The sequence below is a fragment of the Grammomys surdaster genome, unplaced genomic scaffold (assembly GCF_004785775.1).
Source record: "Grammomys surdaster isolate TR1022 unplaced genomic scaffold, NIH_TR_1.0 125889, whole genome shotgun sequence".
Classification (NCBI taxonomy): Eukaryota; Metazoa; Chordata; class Mammalia; order Rodentia; family Muridae; genus Grammomys; species Grammomys surdaster.
In genome coordinates, this window is record NW_021620714.1 from 1832238 (window position 1) to 1851848 (window position 19611).

The 19611-nt window shown below is 41.6% G+C and overlaps 1 protein-coding gene across 1 annotated transcript in view; it reads right to left on the reverse strand.

Moving 5' to 3' along the window:
* Hacd2 (3-hydroxyacyl-CoA dehydratase 2) overlaps nt 1-19611 on the reverse strand; it is a 93944-nt gene that overhangs the window by 19173 nt on the left and 55160 nt on the right. The window contains exon 4 of the mRNA XM_028752281.1: nt 15932-16020. Coding sequence (XP_028608114.1) covers nt 15932-16020 — 89 coding nt within the window. The remainder of the gene's footprint in view (nt 1-15931; nt 16021-19611) is intronic.

A 19611-nucleotide genomic window follows, 5' to 3' on the forward strand; every position in this document is an offset into this window, starting at 1 on the left:
TCTAGCTGCAAGCCTTGTGTGTGGGTGGCTCACACAAGGAAAAGGACAAAAAGACCGATAAGATTCCTAGAGCAAGCTGGCTAGTGAGACTAGCCGTATAAGAGAGCTCTGAGTTGACTGAAAAGTTCCCTCAAGGGAGTGAGGTGGACAGAGATTGAGAAAGACATGTCAACCTGAGGCCTCCACATGTATGAGCACCTGGAAACACATGTACACATACTGGCACACTCACATGTGTACACATACTGCAAGCACACAGACACATACAGACACCACACACATAAGAAAAAATGGAAAACAACTCTTATAGCTGTTGTGGGGTAGAATCAGGAAGATTGCTACAAGTTTGAGTCCAGTCTGGTCTTTAGTAAGTTCTAGACCAGTTAGAACTACATGATGAGACCTTGTCTTAAAAACTGCAAGAAAGGCCCAGTGAGATGGCTCAGCAGGTAAAGGTGCTTGCCACCAAGGCTGAAGACCTAAGTGTGACATCTGGAGCCATACAGACTGGAAGAAAAGAATTGACACCCCCAAGTTGTCCTCTAAGCTTTGCTTGCATCCACATACTCAAAAGATACATGAACAAAGACAAAAAAACAAAAAACCCACCAAAATAAGAAGCAAGCATCCTGGGAGTCAATTTAGAAGTAAATATAATTACTACCAGGCTTGTATACTGTTTAGAAATAAGGCCTCAGGATGTGCTGGAGAAGCGGGTTATGAAACAGTCTTAGGAAAGACAAGAACATGTATTAAAGAAAACTTACCAACAGGGGTCTTTGAGAAAGACTAACAGGTTGAAGGCTGGCCCTGAGCTGTGCTAGCATTTTTATTGTCTTAGAGGATAAAAACCCCAAGGGCAGGGCACGAACTTGCTTTGAAGAAGGGCTAGCCTAGTTAGAAACCAAAATCAAATTCTTAATAGATGCTTTAGATTAGGATAATAATCATGATTATGATAATGATAGTTCCCATTAGCAGGGATAATTATTCCTTAAGCAGGATAAAAGTAATTATGTAGAAAATTTTACCAGTTACTGTGAAACTATTTTAATAAGTATAAAGAACATATTACTTTCTATGTGAAAAGTCAATTATATTTCTGCTAGAAACCTCAGGACATAGAAAAGGCTTCAAAACAGTTACATGGGCTGTCATCACTACACTGTCTTGAAGGGATGGGGCTACATAATGGCAGGTATGTAGTCACCACACTAGTTCACTGGGTCCTTCTCAGTGCCAGGGCTGCTCTGAGTACTTTGTATCTGTTAGCTCCCAATGTGCTCTGTGAAGACCAGGAAACAAGTGTGGGAGATGGGTGTGGCTCCTTAGGAACAGAACAGATCCATGTAATCATTCGGTTGGGGCAACTGAGGCAGGATGAGTGGTCAGAGCACTTCATTCTCCCTCTGCTTCATCAATGATCCATGCTTGATGTGGCCTAGCCTGTGCTAGACTGCAAGTCCTTATGAGGACAGTGACTGCATTTCTCCTTTTCTCCAGCATTCCAGCTCTTAGCCTGAGGACACTGAGCCCTGTGCTGATCCTAACCAGTTACACAAGCTGAAGGACTCGGAGAGAAGAACCTGGTAAGGACAATCTCGGGCCTTTCTTTAACTTAAATAAAAAAGTAACTCATTAAGCTGTTTATTTAACAAAAATTTATGTGTAATAAAATATAAAAATACTGATAAGGTAGTTTAAAAACAGACATTTGGATTATCTTTTAACACGATAATTTCATATATTAAAGTACTCTTTACGATTAAATCCATGACAGGGCCGGGCAGTAGTGGCGCACGCCTTTAATCCCAGCACTTGGGAGGCAGAGGCAGGCGGATTTCTGAGTTTGAGGCTACCCTGGTCTACAGAGTGAGTTCCAGGACAGCCAGGACTATACAGAGAAACCCTGTCTTGAAAACAAAACAAACAAACAAAAAAACCAACCCCACAAATTCATGACAGGATACATGACAAACCAGAAAATACCTTTTTTGTTTGTTTGTTTGTTTGTTTGTTTGAGACAGGGTCTCTCTACATAGCCCTGGTTATCCTAGAACTCACTATGTAGACCAGGCTGGCCTTGAGCTCACAGAGCTCTGCCTGCCTCTGCCTCCTGAGTGCTGGGATTATAGGCATGTGCCAGCACGTCTGGCTAAAATATTATTTTTATTGGAAAACATGAACTATGTAATTAAAAAAAATCACTATTTACCCCACTTAGAGGTGAGAAAAATGTGTTGTTATCCACACACATTTTTTTTTTTTAACTTACAGTGACCAAGGAAACTGATCAAAACATTCTTACCATTGTAACAATAACTAAGGGCTTTTCCTTCTGTCTTCCTCTTTTTTTTTTTTTTTTTTTTGGCAGCAATTTGAGATACTGTCTCATTATATAGCTCAAGTTAGTCTCAAACTTAGAATCTTCCTATCTCAGCCTCCAGAGTGTTGGTATTACTACTAGAGTATAAGTATTACTAACTGCAAAGCTTTCATACAGTTATCACCTTGAGTACAACCCATGCAAGAGATCCTATCAGAATGGGGTCATATCTAGTCCCATACATCTAATCAATGTAAGTCCTATGAACTAATATTACAAGTATGAACCACCATACCCAGTCCAGGACAACATTTGTTATTTTATATGTGTAGGTGCTTTGCATGTATGTCTGTGTACCAAGTGTATATACTATCTACAGAAGGCAGAAAAGGGCTTCAGATCCCCCTGAGACTGGAGTTACAGACAGTTGTGAGCTGCCATGTGGGTTCTGGACATTGAACTTGAGCCCTCTGGAAAAGCTACCAGTACTCTTAAACACCTAGCCATCTCTCCAGCCCAGGACTACTTTAAAAACAAACAAACAAACAAACAAAACCAAGGAAAAGATTATTTATCTATTTATTTATTTATTTATTTATTTATTTATTTATTTATTTATTTATTTAGTGTGTGTGTGTGTGTGTGTGTGTGTGTGTGTGTGTAGGTGTAGGTGTAGGTGAGAGGAGAACTTTCATGTACCAGTTCTCTCGCTATCATGATAACTCCTGGGTGGTGGGTAGCCTTTACTCACTAAGCCATATCATCAGTGAGTTACTTTTGGTGTGGATGATGATTTTGGTCTACTAAGTCATTCTTGGGTCCAAATCAACTTTTCTGAACAGAACATGCACTAAGAAAAACATAACAGGCAAGCACTCAACAAGCAATTCACAACCAAGTCTGCATTATGGCATAGCCAGGCATGCAGCTCTGAATATCCAAGTGTTCAGTTTGTCTAGTTTTATGGCTTTCTATGTATCCAGCCTGTTTTCTAGAGTGCACAAATGTACTTTAAGTACCAAGAGGGTACTTAAAAGTGGGCTAGCCTCATCTCAATGTACTATGTCTGGTTCCAATTGCAACTCTGGAAGGAAAAAGACCTTCAGACTTCTTAGATGCACTTCTTGGAGCAAGTTACTCACTCTCTCTGAATCTTGGTTTCCTCATATGGAGACTTTTGCCTTTGGAGTCATACAGTGGTTATAGGGCTTTCACTGGCTGCTGGCCTTTGCTAACATTTTTCCTTAGTCCTAGTTGAGTCTCCTACTTCCAATGAGTATTACTAACTGCAAAGCTTTCATACAGTTATCACCTTGAGTACAACCCATGCAAGAGATCCTATCAGAATGGGGTCATATCTAGTCCCATACATCTAATCAATGTAAGTCCTATGAACTAATATTTCTGTAAGTACAGCCACAATAGCTCAGAGAACAATGTTCCCAGCATCAGGTTGCTGTGACCCAAGAGTTGATGTACACTTATACCACAGCCTGCCAGTTGTACTCCCCAAGGGGCTTTATCACTGTCAGACACATAACATCTGGACACTAGAGTACATCAAACTGGCAACATATATTGTGAGTGCCACAGTATCTATTCCTTGCAATATAGTAAGTGCAAAAGTTTCAAACCACAGGAAATACAAATAAAGCTCTTGGAGCAGAGATGAAAACAGCAGCCATTGGTCTCTGCCCATGGATGTTCTGCCTGGATTCATACAGTGCATTAAAAATATGTGAACTAGTTTTTTGTTTTTTATTTTTTAGTTGGGAGATTTCACACTTTAATGTGAAAGTTAATTTCTGGATTTCTGCCTTTTCCTAAGAAACTCAGACTGGATCTGGCAGGCAATGACTCGCTGAGGCACACACTGGCTGCTTTTATGAGGCGGGCCTGCACTCACCAGTCCCTATGTCACCAGCTGAGCCTTGATTCCAGATGGTAAGGTAATGCAATGGAACACATCTGAAAAGCTCTAGGCTCCCCAGAAATACAAAGTGCATTTTCCTCTGAAGTCATGAACTCAAGAGAAGACCCTTTACAGCTGACCCAGTAAGACAGCCACCAGCACAGAAGGAAGGGAAGAGACAGAACTTTCAAACTCAGGCTATTTTGGTAGAGACAGAGCAAAAAGTAAAAGGGAGAGGCAGGGAAAGTGTTGGTTTAAAACAAACATTTATGGCAGCAATCTGAAAAGAACAAAGTTAAAGCTCAGCCATGTAAAAAGCCTAGAATACTGGTGATTAGTGTTCCCACTTTGGGCAAAGCAGGCCCTGCGCATGCACACACACACACATCCACACAAGTATCAAGTCCATCTTACCAGGGTTTCACACCAGACTTGAAAAGGGTCCTCTCTGGAAAATGCAGACAACTTAGTAATATGTCTTATTTCTTTTATGATACATCACCATTTATAATGACAGTTTGAACATGGGTGCTCTAATAAGGTAAAGTAAAAAGTGGTTACTGGGCCTCTTTCCTAAACACATGGGAGTATACTTCACATGTCTTTTCTAGAAGCATAAGAATAGGAGTAACGTTACAGGTTCCCCTGTAGGATGCTGCAGGATGGCCAACAGTCAGTCATCTGTTTGCTGAGCAGGATGGCTCTCAGGAGGTAGAAAGCACCAGGACTCTTATAATGTTTTCCTTCATGGTTCAAAAATAAATGCATTTTGAAAAAAGCTACAGTATATAAGGGACTGCTCTGCCAGAGAAGAGAGTCTTCCCACATATAAAAAGTTTCCAAATGAATATTAATCAATGCTTTAAGAATGCTATTCAATGTACTGTAGCGCACTCCTGTTTAAAAGCACTTTATAGGTCAAACCTTTTAACTTCTCTTGGCTTTGCTGACATGTTTTAGCAATGCTCACGATGCATGCCAATCACCTAACTTTTACAGTAGGAAACAAGGCTTTCTAAACTCAGGCAGATAATGACAATGCTGACTGTACTCCACTGGCATCATTTCACTCAGAGAGAAAAGGCATGTGACATGCTTCTCAACAAGGGTGAACCTGGGATATGCTGTCAGAGTGAACAACCTCTCTGAAGGATGAGGCCCTTGTGGTCTTGTGCCTGGCCATCAGATCTAACTGCATCAGATAGGAAGAGGTCCATGAAAGAAAAAAAAAATCCACTATTGGGGATTTGTTTAAAATTAGCAGTCCTTTAGTCGAAGAATAACATACTGAGCACTCCTGTGTTTTCTGACTGCTCTTTTTAAAAATGTACCATAGTCATTTACAAAGCAAGAGAAAACTGCACATGAAAGTCTAGCTGGATGAAATAAAAGAGAATGGAGCATACTGCTACATGCATATGTGTCTAAGGCAGCATCTTAAGCTACTTCCCATGAGAACACAAGTGCTGAGTTCATGACTAACAACTCTCACTGACATCACAACTGTAGGCACAGTTCTGTGACACATGCTTTGTCTCTCAGGCTATTGCTCAGGTTGCCCCCAACCAGTAAGTTTCATTTGTTTATTTGGGAGACTAAGTCCAAGTAACACTTCTTTTTTTACTCTTGTGTCCTTGATGTCAAAAGCAAACATCTTTGGTAGTCTAAGGACTGCAAGGGACCAGATTTGTCCTGAATGCTGCCTGCTACTGACAGATAACTACACTGCATATGTTGACACTACCCAATAGTGCATACCCTTGAAGAAAACATGTTCCAACAATAAGGTACTTTGCCATAACCATCAAAACCAGGAAAAAATCAGGGTGTTGCACAGATGCATTCATAATATTCATTATATGGAAGAACCATTAGTATTTTAAGAGACTAAGATGCAAAATGCACAAAATACCCAAAAATCTGGGACCAGAAGCAATGAGAAAGGAAGTTGCTCTTCAGCCTGAAGAGACTGAACTGCCAAGGCAGGCCAGAGTAGGCCACTTCTCAGAGACCTCAGCAAAGTAGGCAGGATACTCCCTGCCAGCCCCAGACCTTCCTCTTCTGAATGACATTTCTCAGTATGAAAACAACTGTATAGGCTTCCAGAGAAATGACCAGTGTAGCTGTCTCGTCTCATGCTGAACCTGACCCCTAGGGATGCTGTGTGTCAGATTTTAGTCTGGCGTGAGGAGCTTCATGTGCTGATGTGGGACTCACGGGGATGAGGACAATGTGGGGTGCAGCATGGACTCCAGAACAGAAACAGACTAATGTTACAGAGACGTAGTCATTCTCCTGCCTTGGTGAGCTTGAACTTATTCCGGTAGGGAGCTGATGAGGAGAGCTGTCCTCTGCATGGAGCGAGGCTAACTTTCAACAGTTTACAAAGATGGATGGAGGTTTTAAACAACAACTGACTCAACTATCATCAGAGGACATCCTATTTTAAATGACAAGTGCTCTAATGGAGTCTGACAGGAGTTGAGGGGGATTAAGACCATGGGAGAAAGAGAGAGCATGAAATGGCAGAAGTGAACCTAGGCCAAGCATAATGGATCTAAGTATCTTCCATGTTCTGAACTACAATATTGGTAATTGGTGAGCAGAAAACTGAGAGAAAAATAAGACATTCTGACTTTGTCACAATCACCCAAGATAAGCAATGGCAAAAGAACAATTTAGCAAGCAGATAAGAAGCATAAACACTAAGTGGCCACAATTACCAGATGTGGAAATGATATTCTAGTGTGCTGTCTTGACCTAAGAGCCGTCTAAAGCTTGACAGGGCCTGATTAACAATCAAATAATGAAGGTTTTTGCTAATTTTAAAAGTGAAGGTGATGTGCACCCACCTACAGGAGTGTCTAAAATAGAAAGTAAAGAAATAGATGGAATGGGGATACACTGGATGCCTAGCTGAAGTGTACCTCAGCAGAATGAGACGCATGGACTATCACTGTGCGAAGGGCACAAGAGAGACTGGCATAGTCCAGGCACAGCATTCAGGAAGATAGTGACACACTCTAGACAAGGCATCTCATCTACTTGAACTGTAAGAATACAGAGCTGCTGTCTGCCTACTTCACTGAGCTTGTGGGTGGGATCTGCTGGGAAGGCCATAACATGGCCAAGGCCCATGTGTAGCCACAGGAAAGAAGCAACAAGCTGGGCAGCATGGGCACTCTGTGAACCTAGCTGGAGGGCCAGCAAAGAAGAATAGAAAAGAAGGGGGCTAGGGAGGAAGACAGAGAAAACTGCCTCTAGGATGAGCCCCACTCCCACAGCGCTGACAGACTCCTCACTAGCTCCACCATGCTCTCACACACTCTTACTTCACAACTGTGAGGCAGAGGCAGGGAGGACAAACCAAAACCTCCTCATGTACACGACATGTGTGGAGCCTCCGTGTTCTACAACACTAGAACTCAGTGTGAAGCAGCTCTATCTCCCACACTTCACCACCACACAGATGAGAGGGTGCTTTCTCCTCTGGATACCCCAGCTTTCTCCTTCAGCTTCCTTTAAACTGTTCAGCAGCAAAAGACACTAGAGGGAGAAAATGCCAGAACCTACCCAGGAATTACACTTAGTGGTTTAAAGGAATTCTAAGGATTTTTGTAATCTTTACATAATTCTTTATGAAATAGGGATCTCTGGAGCCCACCAACTTAGGATTGTGTCTACATAATGTCCCTCAACTAGGAATCTCAGACGGCTCTGTTGTAGCCTCTGCCGTCCTGTAACCTATCAGTATTGGGGGTGGGAGGAAATCCCTAGGGAGGCCATCACAACACCCTGGAAGTAGGGAATAACACTTCTGCCATTCAAAGATGTGGCTACTGACCACTTTTTTATTTTTAAATTTACTTATTTATTTTATGTATGAGTGCTCTATCTGCATGTATACCTCCAGGCCAGAAGAGGACATCAGATCACATTATAGATGGTGAGCCACCATGTGGTTTCTGGGAATTGAACTCAGGACCTCTGGAAAAGCAGCCAGTGCTCTTAACCACTTAGCTGTTTTATGTTTACTTTATAGCTCACCTGGATGTGAGTGAATCATGTGAATGTGGTGCCTATGGAAACCAGAAGGCTCTGGGACTGGCTGTGAGCATCACCATCATCTGGATACTGGGAATTGAACTCAGGTCCTCTAGGATATTAAGTACTCTTTATATATGTATATAATTATAAGTATATAATTGTAAATATATAATTTAAAAAATTTATTTTATGTACATTGGTGTTGCATTTATGTCTATTTGAGGGTATTGGATCCCTGGAATAAGAGTTACAGATAGTTGTAAGCTGCCATGTGGGTGTTGGGAATTAAACTCAGGTCCTCTGGAAGAGCAGCTAGTGCTCTTAACTTCTGAGCCATCTCTCCGGCCCATAGCCAGTACTGTTAACTGCTGAGCTGTCGCTCCAGCATACCACTGACCTTTTATTGTTGTTGAGACAGGATCTTAAGTATCCCAGGTTAGCTTCCAAATCCATATATATCTGATGACTATTTTGAACTTCTGATCCTTCTGCATGCATAAAGTGCTATACCCAGTTCATGACCTGGGCTCATTCCATGCTAGATAAGTACTCTAGCTACATTCCTAGCCCCAGCCACTGACTTCTCTCCTAAGGAGTCAGAATGCCTGAAATTTGTATAGGGATGTGATCCTGGAGAATTACAGAACCAACTTCCAAGTATTTCTGTCAGTGTTACAGAAATTAACTGACATACCAGGAATGTAGGATATCTGCTCAGAAAAGGTACAGAAGTCCAGTGGAGCCAGCCCAAGAGATAAAACACATGAGCTACAAATGGGAAGACACCTCCCCAAAAAGCAGGATGCTCAAAGGAACTCTCACATACGCCAGATGTTTGCCTTGCAAAGTTTCAGTACATTCTGATCCCAGATCTCCTCTGTATGCCCCAATTCCTCCTTTTGTGCCACCACATATTACAAGTATGTAGCTTTCTCTTTGAAAGCTTTGGAAAGAATGAAAGCTTTGAACACTCTTATTTTATGTTTTAAAAAGATGTGTATGTGGGACTAGAGAGGTGGCTCTGTGGTTAAGAATACTTGCTGCTGTGGCAGAAAACCCAGGTTCAGTTTCCAGGACATGGCGGCTCCCAAACATCCACAATCCTAGTTCCAGGGGATCCAACCCCCTTTCTGACCTTCGTAAGGCGTTAGGTACACATGTGGTGCATACATATGCAGAAAAAATACTCCACACGCATAAAATAACTAAATGAATCTTTTAAAAATGTAAAAAATATCTGTGTGTGTGTAGGGGGCAGAGTACAGCTGTGCACATGACAGCAGGTTAGATACATACCCAGAAAAAAAATCCTGTATCTCTATAAATAAAAATATAAATTCTAACAAAATTTCTAGTCTAGTTTTACACATATTAGAATTTGAGAAAAACTTACTAGAATGTTTTGATCTAAAAAATAGTTTTTCTAGTATGATTCAAATATAGCATTTAAAAATATCTATCTTCTGATACTCGATAAAAATATCCTACGTAGACAAGCTTTAAAAAAGGAGATGCCTAGTGGTACTCCAGTCACTGACCAGCCTGCTGCCCCTTTGCAGTGTACTTCATTTCATTAATATCTCTCTCTGTTCCTCTCTCTCTCTCTCTCTCTCTCTCTCTCTCTCTCTCTCTCTCTCTCTCTGTCTCTCTCTCTGTCTCTGTCCTTCTCTCTCTCTCTCTCTGTCTCTGTCTCTCTCAGCTTTGGGAATGAGAACTGAGATGGGAGGTGAAATCAGGTATTTTTAGGGCATTTCTCAAATCTTAGAATTTAGGAGATTATCTGAAAAAAAAAAAAAGTTCATTCCTTGGCCCTGGTTTCAGATATTCTCTGTTAGATGTGTAGTGGGACCTGAATTTTGCATTTTAAAAAAATAATCTTGGTAATTCTGGTCCAAATGGTTCATGAATCCTAACTGTAAAAAGTCTTAGTACTTTAAAGCAGATAGGCCAATGAATCAGCAATTCATCCTTGAGCCATGAAAGCAGCAACAAAACTTGAGAAGCAGGACTGGGGCTAAATCTCAGTTAGGAGAGTGTCTGCCTACTATGTCGAAAGCGTGGGCTCAATTGCCGGCACTGTAGAACACCAGGCATGGATCACGACTCTCAAGGTAGAGACGGAAGGAGAAGAGTTTAAGGATGCCCTTAGTTACGTAGGAGTTTAAGGCCAGCGTGGGAGACAGAAGATCTTGTATAATAGTTAATTAACTTTACACAACCTAGAAACTCCCGAGAAGAGTCTCTGTGAGGGACTGTCTAGATCAGTGGTTTTCAACCTGTGGATCATGACCCTTTAGGCAAACCTCTATCTCCAAAAATATTTTATGATTCACAGTAGTAGCAAAATTACAGTTATGAAGTAGCAACAAAAGTAATTTAATGTTTGAGGTCACCAAAACAGGAGAAACTGTATTAAAGGGTTCCAGCATGAGTAAGGTCTAGATGAAGCTGGCCTGTGGGAACGCCTATGGAGGACTGCCTTGATTGTTACTGATATGGGAAGATGAAGCCTACTGCGAGTTGCACCAGATGGCTGGGTACAAGAAGAATGTATTCATCTATTCTTTCTGCTACTGACTGGCTGTGACAAGCTCCTCCATGTTCCTATTTAACTTAGCCGCAATGTCAGCATGTTGTCTGGAACTGTAGGTGGAAAAAAGCTTTCTCCCTTAAAGCTGCTTTCATCAAGATGTTTTTGTCACAGCAACAGAAAGGAAACTAATTAAACGCCCTGTAACAAAAATGGAAACAAAATACACAACAAAACAAAAACCCAAAAGCAAAGTGCTGCAGATAAGGCCTGAGAGGAGGCTCACTACTGATCTGCACAGGGTGTGCACAGGGTGTGCAAATGACGTAATAGAACATTCCCACCTCAATACGCACATAGCCCTGGATCCTAGGCAGGGGCTCTCTACTCCACCAGGCAATGGTAAGTCAGCATAAGGACAATGAGGACAACATATGCAGTGTTTTCAAACCATGGTAGGAAGCTAACTGTGATGTGATGACCCAGGACTTAAAAGTCCAACTTTGCCTCTAGCTTCCAAACTCTAATGGGGAGTCCAATCTACCTCCAGAGACAGTAGCTAAGAACAAATGATAAAGCTTCTGTAAATTATAATGTCTCAAAAAATAATTAGTACGATAATAGGTATTAGGCACTAATTTCTTAATACTGACTTCAGTGTATTTGTAAGCCCCTTGATGAACGGCAAGAACAGTAGAGTAAATGTCAGGGAGGCCAGCAGTGTGCCACAAAGAGGTGCCAAAGAGTGTTGGTAACAGCCCTTGCTCCAGTTGTGGCAAACAGTAAGAACAGGAGTCGAGGCTCTTTGAGGTTTGGTTTTATTTTACAAAGATCACCCCCAGTAAAGTATCCTTGGCCGAAGCCAAAATAACAGCCTTGAACTTCCCCAACTGTTTCTCACAGAAGACCTAGGGCTTCTATTCGAAAACCATCATGGCACTCTTACTCTAAAGATTCAGGAAGATTTGAGGTGGCTTTTGCAGAGAGCTGAGTCAAGGACAGAACCTAATAGTGGTCTAACTGTGTTTCTAGGAGTCTGGGGCCAAGCTTAGCTGTTTCAGAAAGCAAGGATATATGGGGTTTTGTTTCTGAAGGGGAGTCATAATGAGAAACAGAAAAAGAATTCATGCCCACTGCAATTCACTTGAAGGATGCTGGTTCTGGCTCAGTTCAATGAGAAGACTCACACTCTGACCAAGACAGAGAGTGAGGGATCAAGTACCAGCAGAGGCCAGATGTTGAACCAGCCAGTTCAGATCTGGGACAGGGAAAAACTTTGGAAAGGAAATCGGTCAGCTAGAGTTGTGGATTGCCTTCTTTAACTTCCCTCTCACCTCACCTCCAAGCTGGTTGTTGAGCTACAGCTTTTCTTTCTTCAAATGTACAATCTCTTTAAAAGGAAATGCAGGAAGAATATTTGCTACATTAGGTAAAGGAAAAGCTCCAGTATCAGACTTTTTTTTTTTTTTTTCTTGAGATAGGGCCTTTCTAAGTATCCCTGGCTGGCTTAAAACTCAAAGAAATCAGCCTGCCTTTGCCTCCTAATCACTGGGGTGCTCTACCAGGTCTACCTAAGATACTTATGTCAACATCCTTGTTACTGTGGTATCAAGTGGAAGAGTGGGTCCTTGTTTTTAAGAGAAAACTCTCTGATTACCTTTAGCTCCACAATATACATTACGCACCGAAGTGGTTGGTATCCCTGGTAAAGAATTAAAATGACAAAAGAGGATGTGTGTCTTACAAAGTCTCTTCTCTTAAAAGAAAAAACCCTCAAGCTGGATGTGGTAGCACCTTGAAAGGTGGAAGCAGGAGGGTCAAAGATCTGGGTTGCATCAGAGCCTGGTTTTTTTTTTTTTTGTTTTGTTTTTTTTGTTTGTTTGTTTTTTTAAGGAAGGAGAGGTGCATGGGGGGAGGGACATACTTCAGTATGAAAGTTAGACCTTGAAAGGTTTATGAGTTCTATCTTAGCACATCACAAAAATTTACAGGAAACAAACAAACAAACAAACAATTAAAAAATAACAACCAAAAACAAAACAATAAATCAAAAGGAGCTGGACAGCATGGCACACACCTTTAATCCCGGCATTGGGGAGGCAGAGAGAGGCGAACCTCTGAGTTTGAGGCCAGCATGGTTCAGGACAGCCTGGGCAAACCCTGTCTTGAAAAACAAAACAAAGCAACAAACAAACAACAACAAACACAACAAAATACCAAGAGGAATGAGCACAGAAGGCAAAAAAGGAATCAAACCCACAGAGAATACTTGCTGTCCTCTTTGGGGGAAGAAGGTGACAAGGAAACTGAGAGATACAAAAGTGGATACAATAGTTATAAGGTTGCCACAGTGACAGCACACAGAGCTGAGAAGACCAATAGTTATTTTTCAGATACTTCAGGAGATGGAAGGGAAGTTGTTAGTAATCTGTTAAACTCCACCTCCACAGTCACCTGGCAACAGCCAGGTATGCTCCTCCCCAGAGTTACCTGGCAACAGGCAGGTAGCCCTGCCCACTATAAAAGGGGCTGCCTGCCCCCTCCTTGCTCTCTTGGTCCCTTGACCCCGCACCTGCAGGTTGCCCTCTCCCCTCTCCCCTTCCCTTCCCCCTCTCTCCACGTGGTCATGGCTGGCCTCTACCCTCTCTACTCTTCTCTCTCTCCTCCCGCTTAAACTCCCCCTCGTGGAACCATCTAGTCTGCTGTGATCTGTTACAAGCTGCACGTGAAGACCTTTCAGAAGTCATAGGCAATGTTGGACACAGCAAATAGAATTACAGTTTCTAAGAAACTTTAAGACAGAAACATAGCATTTGGCTAAGACAGGGCTTAGGAACAGGTGACAGATAGCAAGTAGCCTGGCCTGGAAAATACAAAGGCTTTTCAACTTAGCTGTCAGGCAAACTAGGGGTGAAGTGGGGGCAGGGTAGGAAATGTACTGGAATCAACAAAATGACAAATGAACAGTTCTGTCCATAAAAATGAAATGAAATCCTGGGTCAGCAAAAATATCAACTCTATTTACTCAAGAAACTTGTAAGTTAGCTGATCAACTGGGTGCAGCAATGAAAGAAAGGACACTGAAACACAAAACCCCAAGAGGTGACAAAAAGATGGTGACATTTACTACACTAGGTTCTTCCGAAAATGGCATGTTAATGTTAGCAGAAACTGGATTACTTTGACTGCAGAGAAACCATTGTGAATATGCATCTATAATGAGTACATACAATAACACTCAAGTGTGATATTATATTGGAAACACTTGCTAAATGTCAAGTCTCCACATCTGGCAGGCAGTGTGGTTACTGGAGATGATGGCCAAGTCTAGCACCTGTAATCTACAGAGACATTTAATAGCTTTTTAGACAATCTGCTTCAATTGTCTGTCCAGGCAATCTGGGAATCTTACAGAATTGCTTCGTTTTGAACTGCAAATGTTTCTGGGTGCTTGCCTACCTGCTTTGGCAGCCATCGTAATAAGCAGAAGAGTGGTCACTGAAGCAGGTGAGGTATCAATGCTGAAATAATCAATATCCACCTGTATCGGCAAAGTGACTCAACAGCTGCATCTCACCGAATCCACATAATTACCCACTTAAAGATGTAAGGAAGGAGCTAGGCCTGGTGGTACAGGCCTGTACTTCTAACCACTCAAGAGGCTTGGGCAAAGACTATAGTTAAGTTCAAGGAGCATGTTGGATGAATGAATGCAAGGGTGACATGAGGCTGGTGAGGTAGCTGAGTGGTAGAATGCTTGTCTATCATGTGCAAGCCTCTGTGTTCAACCCCTAGCACTGGAGACTAAAGAATACAACTGAGCGACAACAAGGAGAGACTTTAGGTTACTGAAAATACTGGCAAATAAAATTAGGAGTTACTGGTTACAATAAAAAAATTATAGTATAAACAAAAAAGTGTAGGAGGAAGAAATACACATAGAAATATGTGTAAAAGGACTCTGTGGTATTATAAGTAACACAACTTTTCTAACTCTGTAAAAGCTAAGAATGAGTACAAAGGCTATATGTAATACTAGAATTTATTTTCTTGTTTTATTTTTTAAAATGTGGTTATTAAAAGTAAGTACATAATTATTTTGCATTCTTCCCGAATAGTAAGATCAGACATCTTCAAGGAACAAGAGATTGACTAAAAAGTAAGGTCCATGGATCTGTTAATGCTATGTGACTATAATAACATGACAGCTTATTAATCCAAGTTGTTTAAATCTTGCGTAAGAACTCATTAGCTATGTGCATTTTTACATGTATATCATGGGCCAATTTTTTTAAAAAAGCTTGAAAAAAGCCTCATTAATTGGATTATAAATGAAACTGTCAAAATAAATCCTGACAAACACCAAGTTTTAACAGGAATTTCAGAATAAAGGACAAAGAAACACAAATTAATATTAATAGGTAAGTGGTCTCTAGAGCCCCAAGGGATCCCATGCTGACTTTGACAGGTGTAGAGACGATAAGTTAGAGATGAATCTTGTATCTGCCAAAACTCTCCTCCAGGTAACATGGGATAGAACTAACACTGGGGACAGCACAGTCCTCCTCAGAACAATGGGAATCCAAACCAGAGGCTGGTTATGGATTCACACCTGAGGGGATGATGGCTTTCTCCTCTGGGTTCTGTCTGACACTGGGTGTTCTGGGACCTCAGGCCCTGTACAAGTCATCCATACCTAACACATATGGCAATGCCATTAGCCCTGACTTGTGGGTTGGAAACAAGCTTGCTTTTCCTGGTCCCATGAAAACAGAAGTGCTCCGAGAGTAAGCCAGTGCTCCTCATTCTCTCCCAATTCAGAAGCCAACATCCTGGCTACAAGATAGTCACCAAGTATACAACTGAGTTGTGATGATTCGCACACCCTGGCTCCATGGGAACTGAGACTACAGGTCTTCAACTGATCTAGCTCTCTATTGAGTAACAATGTAGGACAGGTTATGTTTTCCACTTCTGACCCAATTGCAACAGTGCCTACGTTAACATCAGCTTTAACTTGGTACTTTGAAATGATCTGAACGTCTGAATTCAGCCATAGCAAACAGGTAGGAGAAAGCTCCCTGGCGAATGTCTGGCTCATGTTAATTTTACTCACCTCTTTGACACTATGTGTCACTGCCCATATTAGGAAAACTCTTGACATCACCTGGAAAGAAGTCAGGACAACAGAAGATGGCACAATCCCTGAAAGAAATTTAGGATGTGTAAATAGAGGTACCAGACTAAGTTTTATCACATAATATGCTTTCCAAAACTTTCAAATTTAAATGTCTACAGTCAACACCATCTCTAGCAACTGAAACTTACCTATGCGGCTAGAGATTAAGGCTAGCAATATATTTACCACTAAAACCTTTTTTCCTGGCACAAAGCAAACAGTGACATTCCTCAATGACAATGACCTTTCTTAAGCCTACAGTGGTTTTTAATACTTACAAACAAAGCCAAGCCACTAACCTGGGAGATACGGATGGTTCACTTTCCAATATGGCTGTCATGATCCCTAAGCAACTATGAGCAGGAAATCAGTCCTACTAGTGTTTAACAAATGCTGAAAGTTCCCGGATATCAACCTTGAGTATTTTGTCAACAAGCCTAGCAAAATCAAAGTTTATATCTTTAAAACAGATTTTCTCAACTTATTCTTCTAATGCACTAAGTCTGTAACACCAGAACATCTTTATTTTAAATAATCAAATTCTACTAACCTTGTACTTCTTTGGCTTCAAATGCTACACCATGACCCTTACCCAGACACAATAACCACTGTCATGTAGCACGATTGCCTCCTTAAAAGTCCAAATAAACCATGATCTGGAAAAACTCTTCTCTTTGTGACTTTAAACCACCATAGAACTGCTTCTAAAAGTAAGGTTTGGAAGCCAGCAGTCCTTCTGATATCCTCTGACCTCATGACTGCCAATGCCTATTCTGACTTGCTAGATACCTGAGATTGAATATGAGAAATTCTATACCTGCCAAGAGCCTTCATCCCAGTCAGTGTGTCTGCTTTAAAACCAACCTCATCATTAGCACAGTCACTATCCTGCATCATCATCTCTATTCTTCAGGCTCCCTAAAATAATAAAATACAATCTTTCGTACAGCAGGTCAAGTTACAACTTGCCAAAGACCAGGCCAGAGTCCCATGGAGCCCAAACTGTCACAGCTCAAACTGTCACAGGCTTAGGGCAACAGGAAACCACTTTACAACTCTTTAAGAGATGCTATTATCATGTTAACAATGGATTTTAAGAAAGCAACTTTGAAAACTGAGCTTTGAAGGCTAGTTTGGTTCCCCAAAGCAAGTAGCACGGGAGTGTCAGACACAATGTTTGGCATGTAGACATGCCCAGCAAATCTTTGTAGAACGAATGGAAGAAAACACAGATCCAGAGACAGACAGGTAAATGGAATAGTCTGGACAAGAACCTTCATCTTTACAGTCATTTGTTTTTCATTAAGAGTGTCAGACAGTTCAATAGAAAAATGAGTGTATTTTCAACAAACCGGGACAATGGGTACTCACAGGTGAACAAAGGACTTATACATAAAACCTGACTCAGGAGCTGAGGAGATGGCACAATTGTTAAGAGCGTTCCCTGCTTTGCCAGTTTGATTCTCAGCCCCCATGTTAGGTGAATTGCCCAGGAAGTTTTGCTGTAGAGAACCTGAGACCCTCTTCTGGCCTCCTTGGTCACCTTCACACATGTAGCATAAGCATACTGACATAATATAGATTAAAAAAAAAAACTAAGAAAAAAATTAATTCAAGGCTGAGATGTACACACACACACACACAAACAAACTTATGTTCCCACAAAAACTTGTTTATGTGGGAACAATAGGTGTCTAAGTGTCAACAGATGAGTAGGTAAACAAAATGTGGTATGCTCTTAAAAACAAAAATTAGTAAAAATAAATAAATAAATAAATAAATAAATAAATAAATAAATAAAAAATAAAGGGCTAGATAGGAGGCTCATGAGTTAAAAGCACTGGCTGTTCCTCCAGAGGACCCATGTTCCATTCCTAGAACCCACAAAGCTGCTCACAGCTGCCTGTAACTCCAGCTCTAGGGGATAGGATGCCCTCTGCTGGTTTCTGAGAGCACCAGGCATGCAAGTGACACACAAACATACAGGAAAACAAGATATCCATACACATAAGTAAAAATAAAAACTAGAGATACATTTGATTGAAATTCTCAAAGAACAGATTAAGAGTAAAACAAAAGGCAAAAAGAAATGAAGTAATGATGTATGACACAGTACCGAGTACCGACGGCCTTTCAAGATGCCTATGCTGAGCTACAGGAAGTCAACGGCAAAGACTGCAGTTTGGACGACAGAGAGGAGATCTGTGGTTACCCGGGGCTGGAGTCTGGGGGAAACAGGAAGTGGCTGCTAATAGATTTCCTTTTTGGGTAATGAAAATGTTTCTAACATTGACTGTGGTAATGGTTGCACAACTCATTATACACTCTAATAGGTGGGTTATATCTGAATAAAGAGATGTTATTAAAAATAAATATGAGTGAAGTGCAAAGACTGGTTATATAATTATGCAACACAGCTAAAGAAGCTGACCAGTGAACCAAATATTTAGTGAACATATTAGCCAGATAAAACCTCGAGCATGTTTTACAAAAGAGCTGGAGAATTAACATTTTTAAGCAGCAGGCATTTGTTGCTTAAGGAAAGATGAGTGTTTCTAGCTGTTGCTGCTTCCTCCAGCTCTTCTTCCTCCTGCTCTTATTCAAAGACCATCTCATTACATAAAACTATGGCTTTGCCCCTTTTGTTTTTGGCCTTCTTGTTTGGTCACTAGCCAATGTGTTTTGCTACCGAGCTGCTGGTGTTTCTAGCAACACTCCAGGATGCTGCTATAAGTTATAAGCTCAAAACTGATTTCATCTCACTCACCAGCAAGAATTGAGCCTTAGGAAATTAACGTATATTAATCAAACCTTCCAAGATGCCGTAATAATCCAAGTATCCATTTATTCATTTGTAACAGTGGCACAGCTTTCTAATGCTTTCTAATTTCAGAATGCTTAGAAGTGTGACTTTAAATAAAGGGTCTAGAAGAAAACTGGAACTGTCTGAGCATTGGCCTCCCTTTCCCCACTCCATGCTGATGATGGAATTGGGGCCTTGTGCAGGCCAGGCAGGCACATGGAGGTACATGGCACATCCACAAGGGACTCTTCTACTTTATTTTTTAAGATTCATATATTTTATTGCAGGGAATGCTCTAAGGGGCCCTGCCTGGTGGGGGAGTTCTCACTCAGCCTGAAGTTCCTTGGGGGCGCAGAGCTCTTGGATTGGGATCCCCGGGCCAGGAGGTGACCGGAGACCGACTGGTCTCAAGCCCTTCTCTCAGACACCACTGAGAGGCCACGGAAGGACCGAGAGTGGGGGCGTGTGGGAGCAGGCGCGACTGGCCGGCCCACAGCTAAGAGAAACGAGGCCAGGAGAGAAGAAAGAGGCCCCAGCAGCGCCCGTGGGAGAGACTCGGTTACTATACTCGCTTAGCAGACTTGGCGGCCTGGCTAGCTTGCTTGAAGATGTGGGTCCCCATGGCTGGAAAGCGGAAAGGTCCTCTAGGCGGGAAGTTAGGCAAGGCAATAAAGGCCTTCTCTGCGTTTCTCCAGAGACACGTGGAGTCTATGAGTTTAAGAGATTTATTTTCATGGCGGGATGGTAGATGGATCTGGATGTAACCCCCCCTGAAACTCAGGGCAGACCTGAGTTAAATAGAGAGGGGAAAGGG